We start from the raw sequence: 26,459 nt of genomic DNA, 5'->3' as shown, positions 1-26,459 counted from the left end.
CCCCCCAAAATACACACATGCACACAGTGAAGCATTTCAACTTTGAGTTGCTAAGATTTCTTTATATAACATGCGTATATGTGTGTGCATACACTTACTGTTCTGGATAATGATAAACATAATTGTCCTTAGCAATGAAACAGATTTGGACAATTCTACCAAAATGGATCATGTGAAATGACTGATTAAGAGGGGAAAAAATAACTAAAGAAAACTCTTAGTCTGAGAGCTTCAGATTTGTCAGTATGCTAAACTGGTACTATCTCTCCCAGTGTAAACAAGAGGACCAGTGAAAATTCTCCTCCTCCAGAATATCTGAGATTATTAAGCATAAACTTTTCTACCGGAAAGTTTGAAAAGAACAGTGTAAAAAAATGAACTTTAATAGTTCCTCACTATAGCTAAATAATATCTTGTAGATGGCTAAATTTTGGAAAAAAAATAAGTGTCCTGCAAGCATGCTAAGAATAATTAAGCAGAGATTTAGCAGCCACATAGAGCCAGGGACACAAAACTAACTGGTACGGGACACCACAATGTATGTTTGTGTGTGTGTTCATGTGTGTGTTTGTCTAATAAACACCTCAGGCTTTTAACAGACATCTTGAAAGGGCCTCACCCTCTAAGTAAGAAAGAAGCCAGTCAAAATTGGGTCAAAATGATCTGTCATACTCTATCTTCCTACCAGAAGAACACTGAATCATCTCTGGAAAAAAATAACATCATTCAGAGCCTTTAACAAGTTTCATACACAAGATCCAGCACTTAAAAAAAAGACCAAGTATGAAAAGAAACAACAAATAACTAAAAATCAACAGGTGACAATAGAAATATATCTATTGGTGATCAGATATTGGACTTTATCCAACGTGGGCCTTAAAATAACTATAATTAATCTATTCATGAAAACTGAGGAAAAGAGAATTTCATCAAGAAAATTAAGTCTATTTTTAAATTTTATTTTATTATGCTTTAGGTGAAAGTCTACATCTCAAGTTTGTTTCTCATAGAAAAATTTATACACACATTGTTATGCGACCCTAGTTGCTATCCCTATAATGTAACAGCACGCTCCTCCTTTCCACCCCAGATTTCTCATGTCCATGCAACCAGCTCCCACCCCTTTCTGCCTTCTCATCTTGCCTCCAGACAGGAGCTGCTCATTTAGTCTCATGTATCTACTTGAACTAAGAAGCACACTCTTCACGAGTATCATTTTATGTCTTATAGTCCAGTCTATTCTTTGTCTGAAGAGTTGGCTTCAGGAATGGTTTCAGTTCAGGGTTAACAGAGGGTCGGGGGGCCTTGTCTTCTGGGTTCCTCCAGTCTCAGTCAGACCATTAAATCTGGTCTTTTTACTAGAATTTGAGTTCTGCACCCCACTAAGTCTACTTTTTCAAAAAGGAATCAAATGGAAATTCTAGAACTGAAAAATAAAACAATTAAAGTTAAGAATTCAACAGTTTCAGAGTTGAAGAGATACCAAAAATCCATTGCTGTTGAGTCACTTCCAACTCATAGCAACCCTACAGGACAGAGTAGAACTGCCCCATAGGGTTTTCAAGGAGTCGCTGGTGGATCTGAACTGCTGACCTTTTGGTTAGCAGCCAAGCTTTTAACCACTGTGCCACTAGGGTTCCTAGTTGAAGAGAGTATTAGTAAATATCCAAATGAAAGTAAAAATAATTTTAAATGAGAGAAACATAGAAAATATGGTCAGAGACATAAGGAACATGTAAAATATGTGTAACTGGAGATTGAGAAGAGAGAGGAGGAAAAAATATTTGGCTGAGCATTTTCTAAAAATGACAAATTATGTCAAGCTACAGATTCAACAACAAGCCCCAAACAGCATAAATATAAAGAAAACCATACCTAGTCACATCATAGAAAAATTGTTAAAAAGCAAAGATAATAATATATAAAACAGAGAAAAAAGATACCATTCTTCAAAGAAACCATTATAAGATTGACAGCCATCTTTCAATAGAAACGATGGAAGCCAGAAGACAATGGAATGACATCTTTAAAATGCGAAGAAAATAAACCTGCCAACCTAGAATTTTATACCAAGTGAAAATACCTTTCCAAAATAAAAAAAAAATGGTTATGTTCTCATACAAATAAAAACTGAAAGAATTTTCACCAGCAGACCTTCACTAAAGAAATATTAAAGATAGTTCTTCAGGCAGAAGGAAAATAATTCCACAGCGAAGCAGGCAGTGGAGGAAGAAATACGTGGGTAAATCTAAATGAATACAAACTGTTTAAAATGCAAAAAATAATGACCCATGTGTTGGGGGCAGGGAAGAGACAGGTTAATACATACACAGAATTAAATACATCACTGTGATTGGATAACAAGGGGAAAGGTGATATACGGAGTTAAAGAGCTATTCCTGCATTGTCCAGGAAGTGATCAAAGTACTAATGTAGACTGGATTCTAATAATTCATGAATGCATGTTGTAAAGCCAGACACAAAAGATTACATATTGTATTTATAGGTTACATATAATTCTATTTATCTGCAATGTCCAGAATTGGTAAATTCATAGTGACAGAAAATGGATTGGTGGTTCCTGGTGGCTAAAGGGAAAGGAGAATGGGAAATGATGTTTAATGTGTGAGGAATTTTCTCTTAGGGGGGATGAAAATGTTTTGAAACTTGACTTGGATGGTGGGTGCACAAAACTGTGAATGTCCTGGATTCCACTGAATAGTACAATTTGAAATGGTTGATTTTGTTAAGTAAATTTTTCCTGAATTTTAAAAAAAACAACATGTTGTAATCTCTAGGTTAACCACTAATAGTGTAAAAATGTATAGTAATAGCCAAAAACCAATAACAAAATTACAGAGTGGAAAAACGGAAAAGAAGAAAAAACAAGCAACAGACTGGATGGGACAAATAGTAATATATTAAGTTTAAACTCAGATATGTCAGCAAATTCATAAATTGTAAATATACTCAGTACTTCAATTAAAATACAAGATTGTAAGGATCTTTAAAATAACAAACCCAATTAACTATAAGGTGTTTATAAAAGACACATTTTTAATATAAGGGCTTAAAAAACTGAAAGAAAAAGGATATAAAAAGATATACAATGAAAAATAAAGCTAGTATGGCTGTACTGATATCAAAGGATATACTAGTGATGAAGAAAGATATTTTATAATGATAAAAAGCTTAATTCAATAAAAAGTTCAATAGAAAGAACAACACTAAGTTTGTATGCACTTAATAACACAGCCTTAAAATATATAAAGCAAAACAAAACCTGACAGAACTAAAAACAAAACAACAGAGAAATCCACAACCATGTCAGAAATTTCAGCACAACTTCATCAGTAACTGACAGAAAAATAGACCAAAGGAAACAAATTAGTAAAGCTAGAGAAGATTAGAAAAGCATGACTACAACACTTATCAAACTGACACCAAAATAGGACATATGTGGGACATAAAGCAAGTCTCAACAAATTTCAAAACAGGACATGTTCTCTGACCACAGTGAAATCAAGCTAGAAATAAACACCAAAAAAAAAAAAATCAGGAAGAAATCACAGTGGAAATTAGAAAATATTTCAAACTAAATAGTAATGAAATATGACATATCAAAACAGGCAGGATTGCAATGGAGTATTTATTACACTCAGCAATAAAAACAGAATGGACTACTGAAACAGGTAACTACATAGATAAATCCCAAAAGCTTATGCTGCATGAAAGAAGCTAGACACAATAAAGTACATACTGTATGAGCCATCTGTGTTAAATTCTAGAAAATGAAAATTACAGTGACAGAAAGAAGATAAGTGGTTGCCTGGGACCAGATATGGAAGATGGTATTGACTGTGAAGGGGTGTGAGGGAAGTTCTCAGGGTGACAGAAATGTTTGGAACCTTGATTGTGGGATATCTTGATTGTGGTTACACAGGTGTGTACATTCATCAAAACTCATCAAACTATATGCTTAAAATGGGTACAGTTGGTTGTATATAAAGTATACCTTAATAATTTTGATTTTAAAAATTAGAGCCTTAATTCAGAAAAACAAACATGATAAAATACATCTAAAGCAGCACTTTAGAGCTATTTATAGCCTTTGATGTATGTATTAGAACAGGAAAAATGCTCAAAGATCAATGATTTAAACATCTATCTTAAAAAGCAAAAACAAAAAATAAAGAACAGCAAATTAAACTCAAAGAAAAATGGAAAAAATGTAATGATAAAGAGGAGAAATCAATAAAACAGAAAGCAAACATATAATAGATAAAACCAACAAAGCCAACAGTTGGGTTGGTTCTTTGAAAAACTGATAAAATTCATAAATAAATTTAATGCAATCCCAATCAAAATCCTGAAAGGTGTTTTCTTTTTTTTCTAAAAACTGATAAGCTGATTCTAAAGTATGAAAATACAAAGGGCATGATAGCAAAAACAATCTTGAAGCAGGACAAAGTTGGAGGCCTAACATTACCAGACAATAAGACTTATTGTAGAGCTACTGTAATGATAACACTGTGGTACTGATACAAAGATTGATAAGAAGATCAGTGGAATAGAATAATGATCCAGAAACAGACCCTCACATGTATGAATCTGATTTACGACAAAGGTGCCGCAGTAATAAAATGGGGGAAAATATGGTCTTTTACAAGTAATGCTGGATCAACTGGAAATCTGTAAGAGAAGAAGATAACCTTAGAAGAAGAAAACCTTGACTTCTACCTCACACAAAAATCAATTCCAAATGGATCACAGTCCTAAATGTAAAAAGAAAAACAATACAATTGCTAGGCAATTACATCAGAGAATATTTTCACTACTCACAGTGAGGCAAAGATTTCTTAAACAGAATACAAAAACTACTAACCATAAAAACACAAAAATGTAATCCCCTTAAACTTAAAAGCTTCTGTTCATCAAAAGATTCCATTAAGAAGTAAAAAAGCAAGCCAGAGAGAAGATATTTGTAATACATATATATATCTAAACAAGAACACACCTAGAACACGGGGCGGGAGGATTCAAACAAAACGGTAATAAGAGAAAACCCAACTTTAAAGATAAACAAAAGACCAACAGATTTGTCCTGAAATCCATATGAAAATCACAAGATACCACATACATCCACCAAAATGGTTAAAGTTGAGAAGTTTATCAAATGTTGGTGAGAACATCAAGCAACTGGAACTGTCACACACTGTTGGTTGAAACGTAACTTGGTAAAACAACATTGAAAATCTGTTTGGCAAAATCTACTAAAGCTTAACATGCTCATATCCTTTGACCTAGAAATTCCACTGCTAGTACTATACCTAACAGAAATGAATACAAGTACAACAAAAATTATTAATACAAGAGTGTACACAGCAGCATTATTCATTTGTGATATATCCATACAATGGAATATTATGCAGCAATGAAGAATAATAAGCTACATGAAATAACATGGATGAATCATATAGAAGACGGGAACAAAAGAGACCAGACACAACAGAATCCATATTGTATGGTTCTATTTTTTTAAAGTTCAAAAAGAGGCAAAACTAATCTATGGTAATAGATGTCGGAATGGTGGTTACTTCTGGGGAGGAAATGACTGGCAAGGGAAAAAGGGAGGCTCCTGGGGTGCTAATAAAATTCCATACCTTTATCCATCATTTTTACACACAAGTGTTTACTTAATAAAAATTCTCTGAGCTGTACCCTTAACAGTTATGTACTTTACATGTTACACTTTAATAAAAAGTTTTTTTTTAATGGCACTCTGAGATGATTTTAAGGAAATTACTCTTTGTAAAGATAAAAGGCTTACTTCAAAAACATATATGCTTTCTTAAAATTGCCACAAGAAAAAGCCATATTTTGTAAGTATGATATCCAATTTCTATTTATTATTTTTAGAAGCCCCTAGGGCTTAAAACCTTTAAAGGCCCCAAACACTTAAGAGATCTTGACAGATCTCCTATATGTAATCCAAAATACCTTTTACAAAAGGAGTAAAAATGTACATGTATGCTGAAATTAAAATACCTTCTTTCTAGAATTTTAGATTATAAAATTCCTTCTTGATGATTTCATCCATAATTTTATACTCTATACTCATTTTTCTTTTGTGGTGTCCCTAACCATGTCCTTGGTCAATCTTCTGAGTAAACTCGCACTGGCTGTCCCAGAAAAAAATAATTACAACATTCCCCTTGCCTAGGAGTCTCAATAACTCCAAGTATACTGCTAAAGAGCCCACTGGTAACCCTGACCTTCTCTTTATTGTTATTATTTTTAATAAAACACTTACATGTATAGGGCATATAAGATCATTTTATACTTCACATTTTAATTTTTAGCCGGACAAAAAAATATTTTCTACCCCTCTGAATTCCATTTATGATAATGCTGACATTCATTTACTGTTTAAATACTGTCCCTCTAACACTAATCCATGAGATGGATTGACACAGTGGCTGCAACAAGGGGCTCAAACATAGCAATGATTGTGAGGATGCTATGAGACCAGGCAGTGTTTCATTCGTTCTGTTGTATATAGAGTTGCTATGAGTCGGAACCGACTGGATGGCCCCTAACAACAACACTGAGGAAAGCCACTACAGTGTAAAGAACATGGACTATGTAGTCAGAAAGACCTAGACTGGAGTACTAATTTCATAATTTCTTATCTGTGTGATATGGGTAAATGTTAACCTTCTTCAAGGTTTGTTAGCTTAAGAACAGAGATACGGTTTCTATTTCTAGAACAATTGTCAACACTACATAACATGATATATATAAAAGTTCCTAGCACAGTTTCTGGTACACAGGAGGTATTTAATAAATTGTCATTTTTCTTCTTCCTTAAACATGTATACTCGCCTATTATTACAGAAATACTACAGAATTTTAACCTAAAAGATCTGGGTTCAAGTCAGTTCCTGCCATTTAGTGGTTACATAATTTTAGGCCAATAATTTGATTTCTCTGAGTTTCATCTATAAAATGTGGGAAATTCTATCTGCCCTGTAGAATTCCTATGGGGATCAAATAACAACATGTACAGAAGGGTTTTTTGAAACCACAGGATTGACTCAACAGCAAGCAACTGGTTACTCGTTACTTTTACTGTTGCAATTATGACAGTCATCATCTGAATGCTAGGAAAGTTTTGTGGGGCCTGAAAGAATTCATTTTTCCTTAAGGAAATTACTTTGCCTTGAGAATACTCTGCTGTCCCTCAAGGACTGCAGAAACCACTTAATTCACGGCTCATTAGGATGTGCTGGCAAAGCAGGGTGGCCCCAGGGGTTTGAGGATTCCTCAGCAGTCCACTGTCTGAATCGACCTTAGAGGGCTAACATAATTCAAAGAAGCATGCCAGAAACTCAGGAGAGAGAAAGGAGGCACACAGAAAATAGAAAGACCTTCTTTATTCTCCAAAGGTTGCCTGATCCCTCAAGGTACTACTCCAGACTAAATTCTTTTGAGTCTATTTTGTTGCAGGAACACCTATCATTCCACACCAAATGCCTTCAATCTCGGGCCAATGAGCTTCCAAGGATGTAAGCAGGAGGCGTCCCATAGGTTGTGCACACTGTTAGGCAAACTGGGTTATGTGGAGCAAAGAATAAAGAAATATGCTGCACCAATAAATGCTGCCATTCAAACTAGAGCTCATTCAGGCACTCCTAGGAAGAGAGTTGTATTAATGTAGTCAAATAGCTAGAAAATTGTATTGAAAATAATATCAACTCAATGAAAAACAATTCACCCCCATAACCACAAACACTCTCTAAATCTAGAAAACAATATAAATAATGTATGATTATATGTAATTTTAAAAGAGTCAGTGATCGGTTGTATTCTTCAAAAATATGCAGCAGATCATTTATTATTAGTACCAAAAATAACCGAAATGCGTCAGTGTTTTTTTTTAATTGAGGTAAAATTCACATAACACAAAATTAATCAACAACCTTTTTAAGGTGTACAATTCAGTGGCATTTAGTCCATTCACTGTGTTGTGCAACCATCATCTCTAGCTAGTTCCAAGACATTTTCATCACTTCAAAAAGAAGCTCCATATACATTAAGCAGTTATTCCCTATTGTCTACCTTGCCCCATCTTCCCTGCCCCAAGTCCTCACCAACCACTGGTCTACTTTCTGTCCCTCTGGATTTACTTATTCTGGATGTTTGAAATACTTCATTTTCAATAATAAATTCAATCTTCTTTTGACAAAAAGTATTTGATAAAATAGAGGTGAAGTTTATTTTTGTCCTCCCAGAAACCATTATACCATCGAATTATTAACACAGACCAACAAAGGTATTGATCTTTCTGTAATGTATTCAATCCCTCCTATTAAATTCACAGCAGTAGCCTCTTTTTCAGAAAGCAGTTGCTCTGATCACAAAATTAGAAAAAGCAATATGCTTCAAATTAAATTGCACACCAAGGGTCACATCAATCTATACTGTTGCAAACAATATTTTAGCTGATTACTATGACTGACTGGTTTTAGGTTTTATAAAGAGGTGTATACCTAAAAGTAGGCAACTAAATCACTAAATGCACTCCGTTTAATGTAGCTAACCCAAACACAACAACAGGAAGCCAAGTAAAGTCTTTAAAGTTGAAATAGACTCCTTCATAGCTCTGGTGTTGAGAGACAGAGCTAATACCTGACTTAGGAATTAACTGTTAAATTGTGTACGTAAAAGTTATATTTTAAGGATAAAAAAAAAAAATAACACGTAGAATCATAGCACATTTGAACCGGAACAATGTTATCAGATGTTAGATCCATACTGAGGAGAAAATCCAGAAAGTGATTTTCCCAAAATCTTGGAGCTGGCTAGCGGAGGAGTCAAGACCAGAACCAGATCTCCTGATGTCCAATCCTTTAAACTGTGTCAATCTGTCTCCCAATTTAAAACAGATTTTACATCACATGTAAATTAGAAATGTGCTAAAGAAATTTGGGTGGTGGTACATTCTTCCCTCTCCCAAGGACACTTTTAAAAAATGTGTTACTGACCTAACTAACAGAAAAGGAAAGAAGGAGGGAGGGAGAGGAGGAGGGAGAAACGGAGGGAGGGAGGAAGGAAAGAAGGAAGGTTGGTTCCAATCTTTTCATTTGCAGAATCCTGTGTATCTACTATTATACTTTTAGTTCAACTTCCCCACATGACTTTATGACAACAGAAACAGTTTTGAACCATTTCAATTTCCTCCTATTCTGAAGAAGATATTAAGAGGTGAAACTGGAATTGACAGGGCTATTAAAACATGACAGCAAATTTTTAACAGTCTTCCCTCTAATCTGACAGTTGACATCATTTTTCATTTCACCAGAGCCACAGAAAACTTTTCAAGTACAAAGCAGACTTTTCTACCCTTGAAACCAGAGATCATTCCTAGATTTATTGTAACTGAAATTCTCCTAGTAATTTCTGTTTAAATGTAAGAGAACAGCACACTGCATTTCTAGTATAGCTTCCCCTAAGGAGGAGCTGACAGAAATAAATAAGGTAATATATGTGAAAGTACTATGTAAATTTGAAATCATTATAACAAATGGAAGGTATTTGCATAAAAAAAGTTTTCTGTAAGTGTGTTGCGGATCTGAATAAGATACACCACTCTCAATGGTAAATCCTTAGACGCATTTCCTTTAAAATCAGAAGCAAGACAAGGATGTCTACTATCATTGCTTAAATTAAACATTGTACTGGAGATTCTGGCCAGTGTAATAAAACAAGAAAAAGGAGAAGAATAAATGTTGGTAAAGAGAAAAACAAAACAGTCTTATTTAGAGATTATAAAACAAAGTAGCTGGATATAAGATTAAGGTATTATTAATATTTATTCAGTTCTGCGCAGAGTATTCAGAACTGAAACTCAAAGGCATCTAGCTGAGCATGTGAGGTACCATGCTAGAAATTATTCTAGAGATAAAAATGACAGAATAGGTAAATCACACTCAAAAACCAAAAACAAAAACCAAATTTGTTGCCATCGAGTTGGTTCTGACTCATAGTGACCCTATAGGACAGAGTAGAACCACCCCACAGGGTTTCCAAGGAGCAGCTGGTGGATTCAAACTGCCGACCTTTTGGTTAGCAGCCGAACTCTTAACCGCTACGCCACCAGATCACACTCAGTGGCCTTAAAAGTCACACATAAATAGCTTTGGGGGATGTGCAATGGGGGTCATAAAATGAAGGACTCTGGCTCAAATTGGATACAAAAAGCAAAGGAAAGTGGATAAAGAAGTTTGAAAATAATATTAAATTCTAAATTATTCATAAGTGTGCTATCCTATTTGTGAGTTATCACAACCACCTGAGGTTTCCTTGTATGAGCACTGGACTACAGAAAAATAGTAGGTCATGAGGGGAAGGAATTGGGTCAGTCATAAACCAAGTGGCCCGCATGGTAGGATCTCAGCAAATTTTGGTTTGTTCAATATTTTCTGGTATGCACATCTCTTCTCACCTCTATTATCAAAGATTATAGTGGAATCGGAGCCCTGGTGGCACAGTGGTTAAGAGCTCAGCTGCTAACGGAAAGGTCAGCAGTTCAAATACACCTGCCCCTGCTTGGAAACCCTATGGGGCAGTTCTACTCTGTCCTATAAGGTCGCTATAAGTCAGAATTGACTTGTCGGCAATGGGTTTGGGTTTTTTGGTTATGAAATTATTTTTAGGTAATATATTTTATATTTCATTCATTTTTTCATAAACTTATATTCCAAAAAACATTTATATATTTTATTATAATACTACAAACCTAACTTTTACTTGCTATCTTGAATTTTGAAATCTTTTATAATCTTACGATTTTCCTTTGTTTGTTTTCAACATTTTCACATAATTTAGTGTAATTTAAGCTATTCGAAAATAATGAAGTTTCTTTGATGTACATGTTTATAATATTCTCCACTCAGAAAGAGCTTTAAAACTGCCTAGTCATGTTGCAAAATGTATATTGATAATTTAGTATGGCTACATGAACGGCATCAAAAATTCCAAAGCAAGGAATACAAATTACTTAAATGTGCAAACTATGTAACTTTTATCTTTGTCTTTAGTAATGCTTCAAATATTTCCCCTCTAAGTATTATATAATGAGGCAAATACCATTTTTATGACAATGGAGCAAAATTATAAGCCAAAGAGACTAGAGGCACATAGAAACATCTGTTTTGTCATAGTTGTATGAACAAAATATCTAGTATCAATTAGAGAAAAATGGAGGAGAAAGTCACTGATTGACTGAAATTATATTAAATGCTGAGGGTAAAATATTGTTCCATATGCCATAAGCCAGACCCTTGTAAATAAAACTTAGCAACTACATAAATTTTGATATATTCCTTATGTAAGGCAGACCTTGTAGAATTTCAAAGCTGGTAGAAAATTTTTGTACAATAATCATTTTTATCTTTTATAAGCATACAATGAATATATTATATATTTTTTAGTGTGTTGTCTAATCGTTTTGGTATTTTTCAAATTAGACGATGTATCACTTTCCAGAGTCAGTATGCTCTCGGATTTTATGCCACTTCTGTACAACTAGCTCTGAATGTTACATCCATATAAAATTGTATTTCTGATCAGCATATATTTATAATCCTCCAAAATGACTAGATAAAAAAAAACAAGGAGTGGGCAGAGGGCAAAACCACCAACATGTAAAAAGGACTTTAATGAAAGCTGTGCCATTTGCAGAATTGAACATCAGCCCTACTTGGTTAACATATGTAGGCGTTTGCTTTTATAAGTTCCTTTTTTTTTTAACTCAGCAAATATAAAAGGAAATGGATATGCAGGTATACTTCTGCCTGTCTACTACCTAATCTTTGCTATTCACTAAGAAGGCTAAGTTTTATTATTCAGAAACTGATTACCTAATTTGCAAATTAGCCATGGAGTTGGCCTTTTCCTCATATTACTACCAAATTTTTGTGTAGTTTACTATTTGTTAACAACATCTACTGGAATGGCAGATAAGGACAATGTGAGTATATCCACATTTCATAAGGAATCTGAAGTTCAAGGGTATCATGGCTTGAACTGTGTCCCCTAAAAATATGTGTCAACTTGGCTGGGCCATGATTCTCAGTATTGTGTGGTTATCCTCCATTTTGTGATCTGATGTAATTATCCTTCATTTTGCGATGTGTTATAAATCCTGACCTCTATGTGTTAAATGAGGCAGGATTAGATTATATTAATGAGTATTAGGTTATGTTTTTATGTTAACAGGCCGGATTAGCATGGGATGCAACACCCTTACTCGGGTCACAGCTCTGATCCAATGTAAGGGGAGTTTCCCTGGGGTGTGGCCTGCATCACCATTTATCTTACAAGAGATAAAAGGAGAGAGAAGTGAGCAGAGAGGGAGGGACCTCACTACCATCAAGGAAGAAGTGCTAGGAGTGGAGCATGTCTTTTGGACCTGAGGTCACCGTGCTGAGAACCTCCTAGACCCAGAGGGAGACTGATGCCAAGAGACATCCAAGCAACGTTGGGCCCACAGATATTGAAAAGAGACAAGGACCTTCCCCCAGGGCTGACAGAGAAAGTCTTTGCCTAGAGCTGGCACCCTGAATTTAGATTTCTAGCCTCCTAAACTGTGAGAGAATAAATTTCTGTTTGTTAAAGCCACCCACTTGTGGTATTTTGGTTATAGCAATACTAGGTAACTAAGACAGGGTAAAACTTTGTCTAACGGACTTTGTAACTTTGAGACTTTGGCCTCAATTAGCATTGACAATAAGAATATGAGTTGACTATACATAAGGATAAAAAAAATCATTCTTTATTTCCTATATAACCTTGAGAAATTAATAACTTGGTGGCTATTCTTCACTGACAGAGACAGAATCTTTTGTTTCCAAGTACAGCACAGGAAAACAGCTTTCTTCCAGGCCTTACTAATAACAAGGGAGAAGGAAAATTTCAAAATGGGACATAAAAACTGCACAAAGATGTATCATGTGACATAGATCAGAGTAAACCAACAATATCAGAGAACTTGCCAGTATTCAAGATAGGGCGGCACACTGATTCTTGCTCTCTCTCTTGCTTATTGTCAAAAAATAACAAAGGTGGCAAGACAAATACCACATTATCTTGTCAGAAGGGCAGTCATCTGGGACTCCTCTGAGCCTTTATTGCAGTACCCTGAGAGCACCTTCTGTTCCCTTCCTGTTTGCAGCAAAGCCAAACTGAGGTCACACTGTGCTTGCACCCTCATGAGGAAGTATGGGACACACTGCCATAAGATCACCTTCGGGACTCACTCTTCAAGACCTGGTAATGCAAGTGTAGCAGAGAACATGGTACAGTACAAATAAAAAATGGTGACAGAACAAGTCTAAAAAATCTTTAAGATGGGGTCCTGAACCCTGTAAAATAAGTTAGAAAAAGCGAGGTGGAGGGCCCTACCTTGCAGATCTTGTAGAGAGATTCCTGACCATCTCCTCCAGTATCTTTAAAGTAATCATGTGCAGGAAATGTACGATGAATATCTCGAGTAATAACACTCTCCTGGGCTGAGTCCTAAAAAGGAAATAAAAGGATAGTCGTTAATTTCAAATTTCTTTTTAATTATGAAAAATAACGTATATACATGGTTAAAAAAAGAAATCTAAACAACACAGAAAAGTATACCCTTCCCTCAAAAATCCCCATTCCATCCCAGACTCATAGTCCCATTCTCCAAACACATGTATTTTCAATAGTTTCTGTTGCATCCTTTCATCCGTTTAGCTTTAAATGTATGTGTGTGTATTTACATGTAGGTCTGTGGATGAGGGGAAGCAGGGGAGGAAAAGAGAGCAACAGAAAGAGAAAGGGAAATTGTATATACACATTTCTATTCTTTGCTTTTGGAAACACTTAGTAAAATAACTTATAGAATGTTCCTTATCAACACACGTAAATGTATTTCATTCTTTTTAATAAACTAAAACCAAACCTGTTGCCGTTGAGTCAATTCCTACTCATAGGGACCCTAATGGACAGAGTAGAACTGCCCCATAGAGTTTCCAAGGAGCACCTGATGGATTCGAACTGCCGACGTTTTGGTGAGTAGCTGAACTAGTGGTTAAGAGCTTGGCTGCTCACCAAAAGGCCGGCAGTTTGAATCCACCAGCCACTCCTTGGAAACCCCATGGGGCAGTTCTACTCTTTTCTATAGGGTCGCTATGAGCTGGAATCGACTCAATGGCAACAGGTCTATTCTTTTAATAGCAGCTATTAAAAAGAATGAGGTACACCTGGATATGGACATACTTTAATTTATTTAACATTCTCCTATTAGTGATCATATATTTTTGTGGAATCGTTTTCCTATTTATGTTACAAATAATCCCATAAGGAACATTCTTAAATATATATCTTGCATATGTTCAAGAATAGATTCCTAGAGGTAGAATTGCTAGGTCAAAGGGTATATACATTTTCATTCTTGACAAAGGTACTTTCCCTCCAGAGTTGATGTGTCTATACGTACTCCCAACAATGGCAGAGTAGGTGTTTCTCTACATCCTTCCAATATCACGTATTATCTAGCTTTTTAATCTTTGACAACCTGAAAAGTGAAAACTGAGACCATACTAATTTAAAAAGTAAAAATATTACCAAATTTTTCCCTCTGGTAGGTTAATTATGCAATTCACTCACTCCACAAAATAAGGGGCCCACAAGCTACTATATTAAGATTATACGTGCTTTAAAGATAAATCTCGAGATCTATTTTTTTCAGACAGATTCAGGATCTAAAAGCTTAAAATTTAGAAAATTTTAAGATGTAAAAGAAACAATTAATCAGTCATTTGATTTGATTCCTGGAAATGTTTTATCTGTTTAAATGTCAAGAAAACTGGATGGGACTACATCTAGCAACCCTGATGATGAAAATATTTTGTACGATTCAAAGAAGCATCAAAGACTACTAATTGCAAATTAAAAGATTGTTTAATGTCTTCCTTCCATAAAGATTTAAACAAATTCCTTCTTTTAGTCTTAAATCAAGAAAGAAAAAAAAAAGTTTAATATATGAGTTACTTTAATGAATGCTATTTCCCATTCTCTTTCTAGCTGAGAAATACACAAGAAGAAGCGGGTAGCTGATTATCTCTAAATTAAGCCAGGGCCTTCTCTTGCTGCCTTTTCCATTTCAGCTGCTATTTCATGCTGGGTGGTAATTAGACCTTATAAAGTGTAGAGAAAGAAAGGAAGCAAACTGAAAAGTTACAAATTTGCTAGCAAACACTGAACATATTGCAAATCAGTCCAGAGGAAATTCTGCTGGCTTAAAGGAATGGAAAGGAACCCTGGTGGCACAGTGGTTAAGCGCTGGGCTGACTAACCAAAAGGTCGGTGGTTCGAACCCATCAGCTGCTCTGCAGGAGAAAGCTGTGGCATTACATCTGCTGTCAAGTCAATTCCGACTCATAGCGACCCTATAGGACAGAGTGGAACTGCCCCATAGAGTTTCCAAGGGGCACCTGGTGGATTCAAACCACCGATCTTTTGGTTACCAGGCATAGCACTTAACCAGTACGCCACCAGGGTTTCCCTGTAAAGATTTACCGCCTTGGAAACCCTATGGGGCGGCTCTATTCTGTCCTATAGAGTTGCTACAAGTGGAATCAACTTAACGGCATTTAGTTTCGTTTTGGAAAGGAATGGAATGCTGAAGCTGAATAAAAATGGAATTAAAAAAAAAATCACCATAACTTAAGTAAAAGCATACATAGAAAGTTCATATTTGTCAAAGTAAGGCAAGTCCTAATGATAAAGAAAATTTGGGGGTAGGGTGAGGGTATACAGCAGGGTTAAGTGTAAAGGTAATGTATAAAGAGATAATATCATGAAATGTTTGTTTTATCTGGTCTGGTACAGAGCCCAAGTATGGGACTTGGGTAGATCAAAATTTTCACTGCCCAGGTTTTTTCCAATAGAAAGGTTCTCTTTCAACTACAGTAATAGTTGATTAAAATAACACTTTACCCAAATAGTTGCTAACTTTTGCTTTTTACTACTGGATTAATAAAAACAAGGATAATTTAGGACACATAAGATACATGACAGTAAATTCACAAGAGGGTATATATGTAAAATCTATATGGGTTTTCTAGGTCTGCCATAACAAATTACCATAAACTGAGTGGTTTAAAGCAACAGAAATTTATTCTCTGATAGTTCTGGGAGCTAGACTACCAAAACCAAGGTGTCAGTAGGGTTGGTTTTGGTCAACTAATACACACTCTGGCCCCAACTTTGCATATAGCCCATGCAGTAAAGAATGACGAACATAAATCTACCTACAGGGAAAATGAGAATGATAGGGTAGAGCTGCCAAATACTGTGGATTTGACAACAGGGGTTAAATTTGGCAGAGTAGCCACAATTTCTATCACTACGTTAGAATTTAGCTTCTGAGGATCAGAGAAAAGTTCGAAGTCATGGTTATAGAGAGGATAAAAGCCACTGTCACAAGTGCATGCCTCCCTTCTGGGCCACCACCACCACCAACGTAACTGGAAGGCAAGGTCCTTGAGGTCATCACCTCTCCTGCCTGAGGGAGAGTCATGTTAGGCCACAGACAAAAACTGACTCAGACCAGAAACAGGGAGTAGTGGTGAGAGGTTCAGAAGAAAGATTTGAAAGTTGAATTCCATACCACTCCCCCTCAACACCACCACATAGAAAATAAATCTAATTTTTAAAGATTCTCTTCAATTTTCTTTAATTTCTAAACCTTAATCTTTAAGATTAAATTTACCCTGAAAAAAAAAAGGACACCAATTTACAGAGTGATAAAATGCATGGTCCAACAGAAGATATAATTCAGCTTGTTGAAGATCAGTTTAAAACCAAATCTAAGAGGTACAGTAAGGAGCACGATTAACTTTTGATCATTTTAAAATGAGTTCAATTTACAACCTGCTCTCAAGAGTATTACAGGAACGGTTCTTCCAGTTCTGCCTTGTTTGTAATCCTCTTAATTCCAATTCCAAGAGATCATCACTTATTTGTTCGTTGTGAAAAAGAGATGAACATAGCATTCAAGTGTCAACAAGAATTAGGTAGACAGATTCGGATGGCCATAGCCTATTATGTTTTTATGAAACAACTTCTCTGCTGTCAACACTGGAAAGGCATTCTAGTGAGGATGACGGTTTTCACATGTGACCTTAGCAGCCGATGAAATATAAAAGCAGTATCCTGACAAATGATCACCTTGTCTGTATCCTGATTTGCCATATTTTTAAAACCATGGTATCTTTTCTAATTAATCCCTATTGTCAAATCCAAAGTATAAACTACATTCTCACTTTACATCTACCACATGATTTTTCAACTTTATAAGTGTCATGCTGATTTGTTACTGCCTTAAAAATACCAAGGCAGACCATCACTAGCCACAATCCATCAGCAGATAAAAGATTCAGAACTTTGAAAAAATTTGACCTTAGAACATGTCTTCTATTCTTACTCCACAGGGATCCTCCTTTAGTTCCATGCTGGAGCTCAGTCTATGGTAAAACATCACAAACCGGTCTGCTTACATGTCCCTGAAAGCAGATGGGTTTGCAGTGGTGGGTCTGATTTGCTCACCTTGATGTTTGCCAAAAATCCAAAGAGACAGAGATGAAAGGAGAAAGTGTAAGAGTGCATTCTAGTTTCAACGGAGCTGCTAAAATCATGAGCTGGAAACAGTAACACAAAAAGGTTGGATCACTGCCAGTCTTCATTCCTTGAATACAAGGGGAAGTCTTAACATAAGTAGCGTAATATGGAAGAAATAATCCTCACCCTAATAATATTGTGAGCAAGCTGCTTACTGGGCACTGCACACTCATGGTGTCAAATGCCTAAGAATCAAAGTCTCACATAAAGGTCAAATACATAAACCATATTCCGGCTTCAACTAGAAAGAAATCTCTTCAGGGAAAGTGACAATAATGAGAACTAAAGAGAGGAGAAGAAGAAGTGCATTTATAAACCCATCAATATTCATGGTGCAATCTTGCTCTTGAAAAAGAGTATCAGGATGGGAGTGGGAAATATCTGAATAGAATAAAGCATTTCTTTGGCAATAAAAGACCAGGAGGCACTGTAACCTTTGGGCCTAGCCTGGATATTCCAGAGAGTCCATGAGCTATGTTAGAGAAACTTGGTGACAAATATCTGAGGCTACTGCTAAACACAGCTACCAAATGCACCTCTAGTCATGCTTGGATCCACCCTCATTCTTAGGGTTGCTGACCACTCACTGTCCCAAAACAAAGGTTCGACTGGGACACCTGACAGCTGGAGCTCCTATCAGTTGGTGATGAGAAACCCTGTAGCAGCTCTTAGCATGAAGTGCAATAGCTGAACCCCATGCTGTTATTTTCCAAAGTTAGGTGTATATCTAACTTTGCTTATTTTTAAATTATTAATTATGATTTTATCAAAACCATCCTTTAAATTCTTTTTAGATAAACATGTGGAGAAAGAGCTCTATATTTACTATACTTTGTGGGAGGCAGGGGCGAAAAAACTTTCACTTTTCCCAAAAAAACTTTAAGGAATTCTCTGATAGAATCAAGATTTGGTAAACACTCTTATTTTCACCCAATCATTACATTTCATAATTTCGTTAACTTTGACTATGTGCATGCCCAAGACATTTTTTTTTTTTACAGGCTGAATAATTTTTAATATATTTAGAAACATTCTACCATTCCTTCAGTCACTTTAGCTGCTTTTCTTTGAAACTCTTTAAGCTCAATCACATCTTCTTGAACTGAATGACCAAAAATGAATATATAAATTAGGCTTTCTATTTGCTATACTGTACAAATTCATTCAATTATTCAACAAATACTTTCAGAGTACCTACTAGGAGTCAGGCACTGTTCTAGGTGTAGAAGATACCATCACTAGCAAGACAAAGCCCCTGACTGTATAGAGCTTATATTCTAGTAGTAAGAGAGGAAGACATTAAACAAATAAGTATATAATTTTGGTTAATGAAAAGTATTACGAAGAAAAATAAAACAGCAGAAAGAGATAGTGAGGAGAGGGCTGATATTTTAGGTAGTGTGGTTTTGCCTATGTAAGTGAGGCTACAAATATTCAGAAAAAGAGCATTAGAAGGAGAGGGGAAAACATATGCAAAGGTCCTGAGGTGGGGGCGGAACGGCAAAACTTCTGTTGACAGTTCAAATACACCAGCCGCTCCTTGGAACCTTATGGGGCAGTTATATTCTGTCCTATAGGGTTGCTATGAGTAGGAATCGACTTGACGGCAATGGGTTTGGTTTTGGTTAAAGGAGTAGAAGATTCACTGATCACAAGAACACTAAAAACAATAAATAGGAATGGCTAAGAACAGAAAGATTTGTTCCTGAGAGACTATAATAGTTTTAGCTCTCAATTATAAAGGTCATTTTGATACTCTAATTCCATCTAGTAAGTATAAACAGTTGCCCTCGAATCCACTGCAACTGAACGCGACCCCATGTATGTCAGAGTAGAACTGTGCTCCATAGAGTTTTCAATGGCTGATTTTTTTTTCAGAAGTAGATTGTAAGGCCTTTCTTCTGAAGCACCTCTAAATGGATTTGAACTTCCAACTTTTTAGTTAGCAGCTGAGCACATTAACTATTTGCACCTCCCCAGGACTCCCCTAGTAAGAATATGATGGGTTTAAAAGAAAATGCTGGTTAATACGACAACTTCCTGATACTGCACTATGTTTGTTGATTTTTCTCTACTCAAGAGGGTCAATTTGTTTCTCCAAGAGATTTTGTGAAGTGAAGTGTAATCTTTTTGAGATAGGACACATTTAAAACCTGATTAATTCTTCTTGGAAAGAGTTCAGGGAAAAGGTCAAATTATGAGTAGCAGTCTAAAGAATTTTATTCTACACGCTTTTTCTCGCTATGGATTCAGAAATAAGGATTCCATTCTAAGACTTAAGAAGATTTAGGTAAATATAGATTCTAGTTCCTGAACACAATGTATTTCTTTTTAGTTTCTTTGCTGGCTTCTCCTCTGTCTACTCCTTACATGATAGTGTTGTTCTACTCAGAGCCTTGCTCTTTGTTCACTCTCTATATTCTCCCTAGGAAATCGCATTCACTCCTACGAATTCAACTATCAACTATCTTCTCTCTCTTCACAGTTCTTTTGTTTATGAAAGTATATGCCAAATCTGACTATCAGAATCACCTGAGAAGCTATTTTAGAACACACATTCCCAGACTCCATCTAGATTTAATCTACCACAATGTCTATAATGCTTCATGGAAATTTGTATTTTTAACAAGCATCTCTGCAGCCAGTAGCAAAAGTCTACAACTGTTATTTGGGAACTACTGGTCTAACTGATCTGTCATTTCACATTTAAAACTTAACAAGTCTAAAACTCAAGTCAAAATTTCCCTTCTAATTAGTTGCCCTTCTATACTTCCTCAATCACAATAGAGTCAACTTCTACTCCCATCTCCAAGCTGGCATACAGTTATTCTGGGTGTCTTTGTTTCCTTTTCCTTCCTTGATTAATTGATGCTATGGCTTCCACTCAGCTGTGCCACCTTCAGGTGGACCAGGATTACATCTTATTTATCTCTGCTTACCTGGTGCCTGAGACTTTAGTTGGTGCTTAGTAAATGTGTGCTGAATAAATCAGATTAAAGGAAACAGGCCTGATAAGCACTTATTCCTCATAATGAGAGACTCAAGTTTTACATCTTTGAGTTTTAAATCATTTTCTAACCTCATTCGGCAAGAGCAGTCTCAAAAGGAAATGATTTTTACCAAAATCAAAGATGAAGACAAGGAGTCATAAACTTCCAAACCAAAATTTCACAGCAAAATGCATTAACAAAATATCCTTATTTCTAATACCAAAGATGACATGTGAAAATAATTATAGATATTAAATAAACTACAGGAAAAAAAATGGATCACCATCTTGAAACAGAGAAAAGCTGCTTGAGGTTTTCCTCACTGAATTTTACCTCATTTTATATTTAAAAAAAAAAAGAAATATCATTCTGTCATTATATTCTAATTAAAATTGTGCATAATGCTTTGGAAAAATGGGTCTTTTATAGGAAAAACAAAAGGAACTCAGCACAAGACAGTAAGACAAACAAAGAAAATGTCATCACCACAAAAAAAAAAAAAAAAAAAAAAACAATAAAAAATACAGATATATTCAAATGCTGCATATTTTAAAATCAGTCTTTTTACTTTAAAAATGACGGGATGAATCACATAATTAATATGCTCAAAATCCACAAGAAGCAAATTACATGAAATATGATGTTCTAGAAATCTGAAATATCCTTCACATAGTTTGTATGTTTAGTCCCTGGCTGATACAAATGGTTAATGTGCTTGGCTGCTAATCAAAAGGTTGGAGGTTTGAGTCTACCCAGAGGTCTACAAATCTACTTCTGAAAAATCAGGCCTTGAAAACCCTATGGGGCACAGTTCTACTCTAACACACATGCAGTGGCATCACCAGGGGAGTGAAGACCGCATTGGGTGACACTGTCAGACAGGGTGACACCAAAATGCCTGTCTATAAAATTTTTGTGCAGTGTTCCAGCAGAAATTATTTTTTATAAAAATATTCCTGTATTTAGTTATAACAACAAAAATTTTTTTCATCAGCCCAGCTTACATGTATGAATCTGTACCTACAAGGCTAAATTTACTTTTTGAACCTTCTAATGTGCTCTGGTCAGAGCTGTCATTCTTACCCAATTACAATGACGCTTTGAATCACGTAGTTTCATCTGCACCTGCTACAAACATGTGCTGTTGTTTTTGTTGCTACTGGTATTTTCATAGTCTCTGATTTTGTCAAATTTTCTGGTATTTTAGCCACAATATTGTGGTGATTAGCCTGGAGGAGTGACACCATGAGTTACCGCACTGGGTGACACCAACCCCTAGTGACGCCACTGCACACATGAGGTCTCCATGAGTCAGAATCAACTCGAGGGCAACTGCTGGGTGGTGGTGGGTAGTTCACTTATCTCAAGGTTATGCAAGAATCTCAGGAAATTCCTTCTTATTCAACATATCTCTGATTATGGTACCTAATAGGCTTAGGTTCTTTGTTGTTCTTTACACCATATTAAATCAAAGAAAGATACAGACCCTCCTTTTTTCATATTATGATCCTTTAGAAGTTATAAATTAAACAGGAGATTTAACTATTGTAACATCTTCTATTCCACTTGATAAGATTATAATATAGTCATGTAAAGAGGATTTTTTCTAGCTCTTCAACCCCTACTTATTTAGGTTCTATTACACTGGCACTAGAAAAGTACAGAGATAGAAGCAGTTTCTCACTTTTGAAACACCCCCATGATCAACATACGTATTTGCTACTGATTTAAGTGCTACGTGGGCCACAGATTTTTATGTATTTTTTTTCCTAATAGACTCAAGGAGCTTAGAGAGGATATTTAAAGTCTGGATTTTTAGTTAAGGGAAAGAAAATGCAACTACTGTAATTCTTACAAATTAAGAAATTGTAAAATTAAAACTCTCTTATTTCTCATTTGTTAAGCTGCCATATGTGAAAGGTACTTTGATGTGATTCATGGCTATGGGGGCTGTGAGGAAGTTTCTTTCTAGGTATTTCTCTGGCCTTGCTTTTTTATTTAGGCCTCGTTCTACAAATAAAAGCTGTCTCATTTTTTTCAGTGTTTTCAATGGTTGACACCAAGTTACACAGACATAACTGTTCCTAATGTTGCATGTTTATTAGGTATGAGTGGGAAGTAGTTCACAAAATGAAAATAACTAATTTTACTCTTTAGACAAACCAAGAATTATTTGGCTCAGTTAGGACACCTGTCCCTTTCTGGTACGACCACCACAGTTCAGGATATTATCATTTCATGCCTGGAATGACCTCCATACCATCATTCCCTTAGATTTTCTCTTTCAGTCATCTTGCACAGTACTTTTAGGTTAATCTATCTAAAGCACTGTTTTGCTTCCCTGTAGCATTCAAATTCATCTGCAATATAGTCCTACCCATTACCCTCAAATGGGGGAAAAAAAAAACCCCTTAATCCATTCCATCTGGATTACACCCCATTCTGCAAAGTTATGATAGTCTTTGAAGCTCCAATGTCTTTATGCAGTTTCTTCTGCCTGGGCTGCCCAACCTCCCACATTTTCACCTATTAAAATCCTATCCATTTATCAAGGCCCATATCATACTTCTTCTGTGATGCTTTCCTATGATCCAAGGTGAAAATAAAATCTTCCTTTAGGCTCATATCACACCAAGTTGTATAAACTTATAAAAATTTAATACATAGTGTGCTTGGCTTAAATGTAACTCAGCTTCACTAACTGAAACATAAGCTCCTGGCCACTAGAGATGGAGACTCATAGTAACATATCTAGTAATCTATACATGGGGGAGCTGAACAAACATTTGTTGAATAAATGATTCTATGAAAGAAGAAAAAAGTGAAGCAAAGCAGGAAGGCAGAGAATAAAGAAAAGGAGTTTGTCTGGCTCTTTAAGTGAAGGGAGGGTCATGTCCCACACTGAACTACAAATGAAAGCTAGGTTGGGGCAAATCTGCCTATCTTGGGCATTCACATCTACCCTGTAAAATGCTGTGAGCTGGCACTATGGGGAAATGGGTTAAAAAAGCCATCATAAGGCAGAACGTTATTTGACAGGACTACTGCCACAGCCAATGCCATGACTCACATTTTCACCCACAAGAAACAGATGGTCTCATTGTTTAGAATCTTGCTTTGCTAGGGACTTGGAGGTAACTTTGGAACAAGTCATCACAGCTCAGTTCTAATGATAACTTTCTGATGTGTAGGAAAGGAGAATCAAAAAAGCCTTTACACCAATGTAGCATGATAAACAGAAAATGGGCAATTTGCTTAAATCTACCTACAATCCAGTCTATGCTAAAACGCTTCATGAAGTTAAATTGCATGGGATTTAATACTGGATGGGACATAGTTACGCTAAAAAATTACTCAGTCTTTATCTGAAATTCAAACTTAATTTGGTATCCTGTATTTTTATTTGCTAAATCTGGCAACCCTACCCAGATTGCTAATATCACAGTGATGGGAGAAGCAATCCCTCAGTATTCTTCACACATCATTTTGTTCTTGTTTAAAATGCTTTTAAATACTTTAGTCAGAAAGGTACCATATTTAATACAAACCAGTCACATTTGACTTCTCAAGCAAGCTGTGTTAAATTTACTCACTAAGAGCAAATGTTGGTTAAAAGCCACAGATACGGCTATGAATAGAATCAGAAAGATCTGGTCTAAACTACAAAATACAGACGAAAAATGAGGACATCTAGATAACAATGGACAGACACTATCATTAGTGAGAATACCAAGTCTGTGAGGCACAGAAAAACTGAATTGATGACCTGGAAAATAAGATCAAATTAAGATACAGCCGACTGGTCTTAGGTCCCCAAAGACAAGAAGGCAGGGAACAGATAAAGATTCTTTTCCGTGAATAAATGACAAAGATGCTGAGAATGTTTACTTAATCAACATTGTCTCTCCTCTGATGAAATACCAGAGACGATGAATCAATTAACATCTTGAAAAACATTTCTGGTCACAGGACAAAGTGGCTTCAAAATTAGCATAATGACCTAAACTTACACCTGAGATTTTTGTACTTTGCTATGCGTTATCAGAAGATTTATTTCTCTGGCATTTATATTGCAAATACTGATGTGGAGAAGTATGAGTGGGGCAGCTGCCCCAGAGGACAATTGGAAAGGCTTGGTGAGTGTGGTGGACTGGGGACAAGCAACCTTTATATACAACTGCCAACTCAGGGAAAACAAGAATTTATGGGTTACATATTTTTAACAAATTAATTTCATAAATCAGGAAATAAATGCTAGCACCTGCACTTAAGCATTCTTAATTATTTTTCTGTCACCGAAGGGTTTAAAGTTTTTTGTTGAAATTTTATACACTAAGTAACTAGTGGTGCAGTGGTTAAGAGCTCAGCAGCTAACCGAAAGGTCGACAGTTCAAATTCACCAGCCGCTTCTTGGAAACCCTACCGGGCAGTTCTACTCTGTCCTGTAGGGTTGCTATATAAGCTTTTTTTTTTTTTTTTTTTTAATGTGACTAGCAGACACTACAGTATCTGATTATAATGGTGTACCTTTGAACAAACTGTTAGTCAAGTCTTTAGTAGTTTATTGCAAACTAATTGAAAATTTTAATTTTTCTTCTTTTCCATATTATATTCTTTAAAATAGAAAAATTTCCATTGAAAACAATTTAAACAGCAATTTCTTTAATATACAGACAGACATATATACACACAAAAGATACTCAGTCCACTTTCTTTGAAGCAATTTTCATCAGTAACTTTTATCTTCTTGGCTGTGACCAACCAACCACAGAAGAAGCTTAGCTCCCAAGGCTCAGGGATTGGGAGTCTGCCATCCCACCCCTCAGGATTAGACTCACCAAGGAGTCTGCGGGTCTCTGGAGGTAAACCACATACTGTGACTAAACATGTGCTTAGGGTACCAGCAAAACAGGGGCACTGAAAAATAAGGAGCAAAATTATCTTGGAAGAATTTGATATTTCAAAGAAAACCAAAACCATTGAAGTAGTTATCATGGAAAAAATCAGAACTTTGCTAAACTTTATCTTGATTCACAGAAAAATCCTTTGCCTCAGAAAATCTATTGCCTCTGGGCCCCACCAACCTAGTGTCCCCACCCCATCAACAAGACAATCTGTCCTCATCTTCAATTGGGACAAACTTGACTGATTTTCTTTAATGTGCCCTACCTGTCCAGTAAAACATCAAATACCTCTTCAAGCTGGGTTGGGGGGAGGACAAGACTCAGAAGAAAAGACTGAGCAAAACCTGGCCCTCTTTGAGGGTAGGGAGTATTGAACTTAGATTATAGAACATACTTCAAAGCTAGACTGAGTGGGGTGGCTGCATTATTGATCTAGACTCAATACTGACCCACAGAAATATATGAAAGCCACATATAAAATTTTAAAATTTCTTGTGGGGGTAGAGTGTGCTGTCGAGTGGATTCCGATTCATATCAACCTTATATGACAGAGTAGAACTGCCCCATACAGTTTCCCAGGCTGTAATCTTTACAGGAGCAGATCTAGATCAAAAGCCAGATCTGCCACTTAAAAACTATATAATCCTGAACAAATTACTTAATGTCCCTAAGCTTTGTTTTCCTCATTGTCTCCTCTACCCCCTACCAATATGGTGGTGCTAATATTAACTTCAAATTGTTCTAAGATTAAATATGTATGTTAATCATAGAACCTAACACATAGTATTTAATTCATGGTGGATATTATTATTGCCTGAAATTATGGGGCAGTTCTATAGGGTCG

The 26,459-nt window shown here is 35.9% G+C and overlaps 1 protein-coding gene across 9 annotated transcripts in view; it reads right to left on the bottom strand.

The window, feature by feature from the left end:
* The window catches only part of RABGAP1L (RAB GTPase activating protein 1 like), a 775,464-nt gene that overhangs the window by 342,284 nt on the left and 406,721 nt on the right, over nucleotides 1-26,459 (bottom strand). For all 9 annotated transcript variants that reach the window (XM_023728046.1, XM_023728049.1, XM_004372833.3 and 6 more), the window contains one exon: nucleotides 13,468-13,581. In XM_023728046.1, coding sequence (XP_023583814.1) covers nucleotides 13,468-13,581 — 114 coding nt within the window. The remainder of the gene's footprint in view (nucleotides 1-13,467; nucleotides 13,582-26,459) is intronic.

This window comes from Trichechus manatus, unplaced genomic scaffold (assembly GCF_000243295.1).
Source record: "Trichechus manatus latirostris isolate Lorelei unplaced genomic scaffold, TriManLat1.0 scaffold00021, whole genome shotgun sequence".
Taxonomy (NCBI): Eukaryota; Metazoa; Chordata; class Mammalia; order Sirenia; family Trichechidae; genus Trichechus; species Trichechus manatus.
The sequence above is the reverse complement of the archived record's forward strand: the minus strand, read 5'-3'. Positions and strand labels throughout refer to the sequence as shown.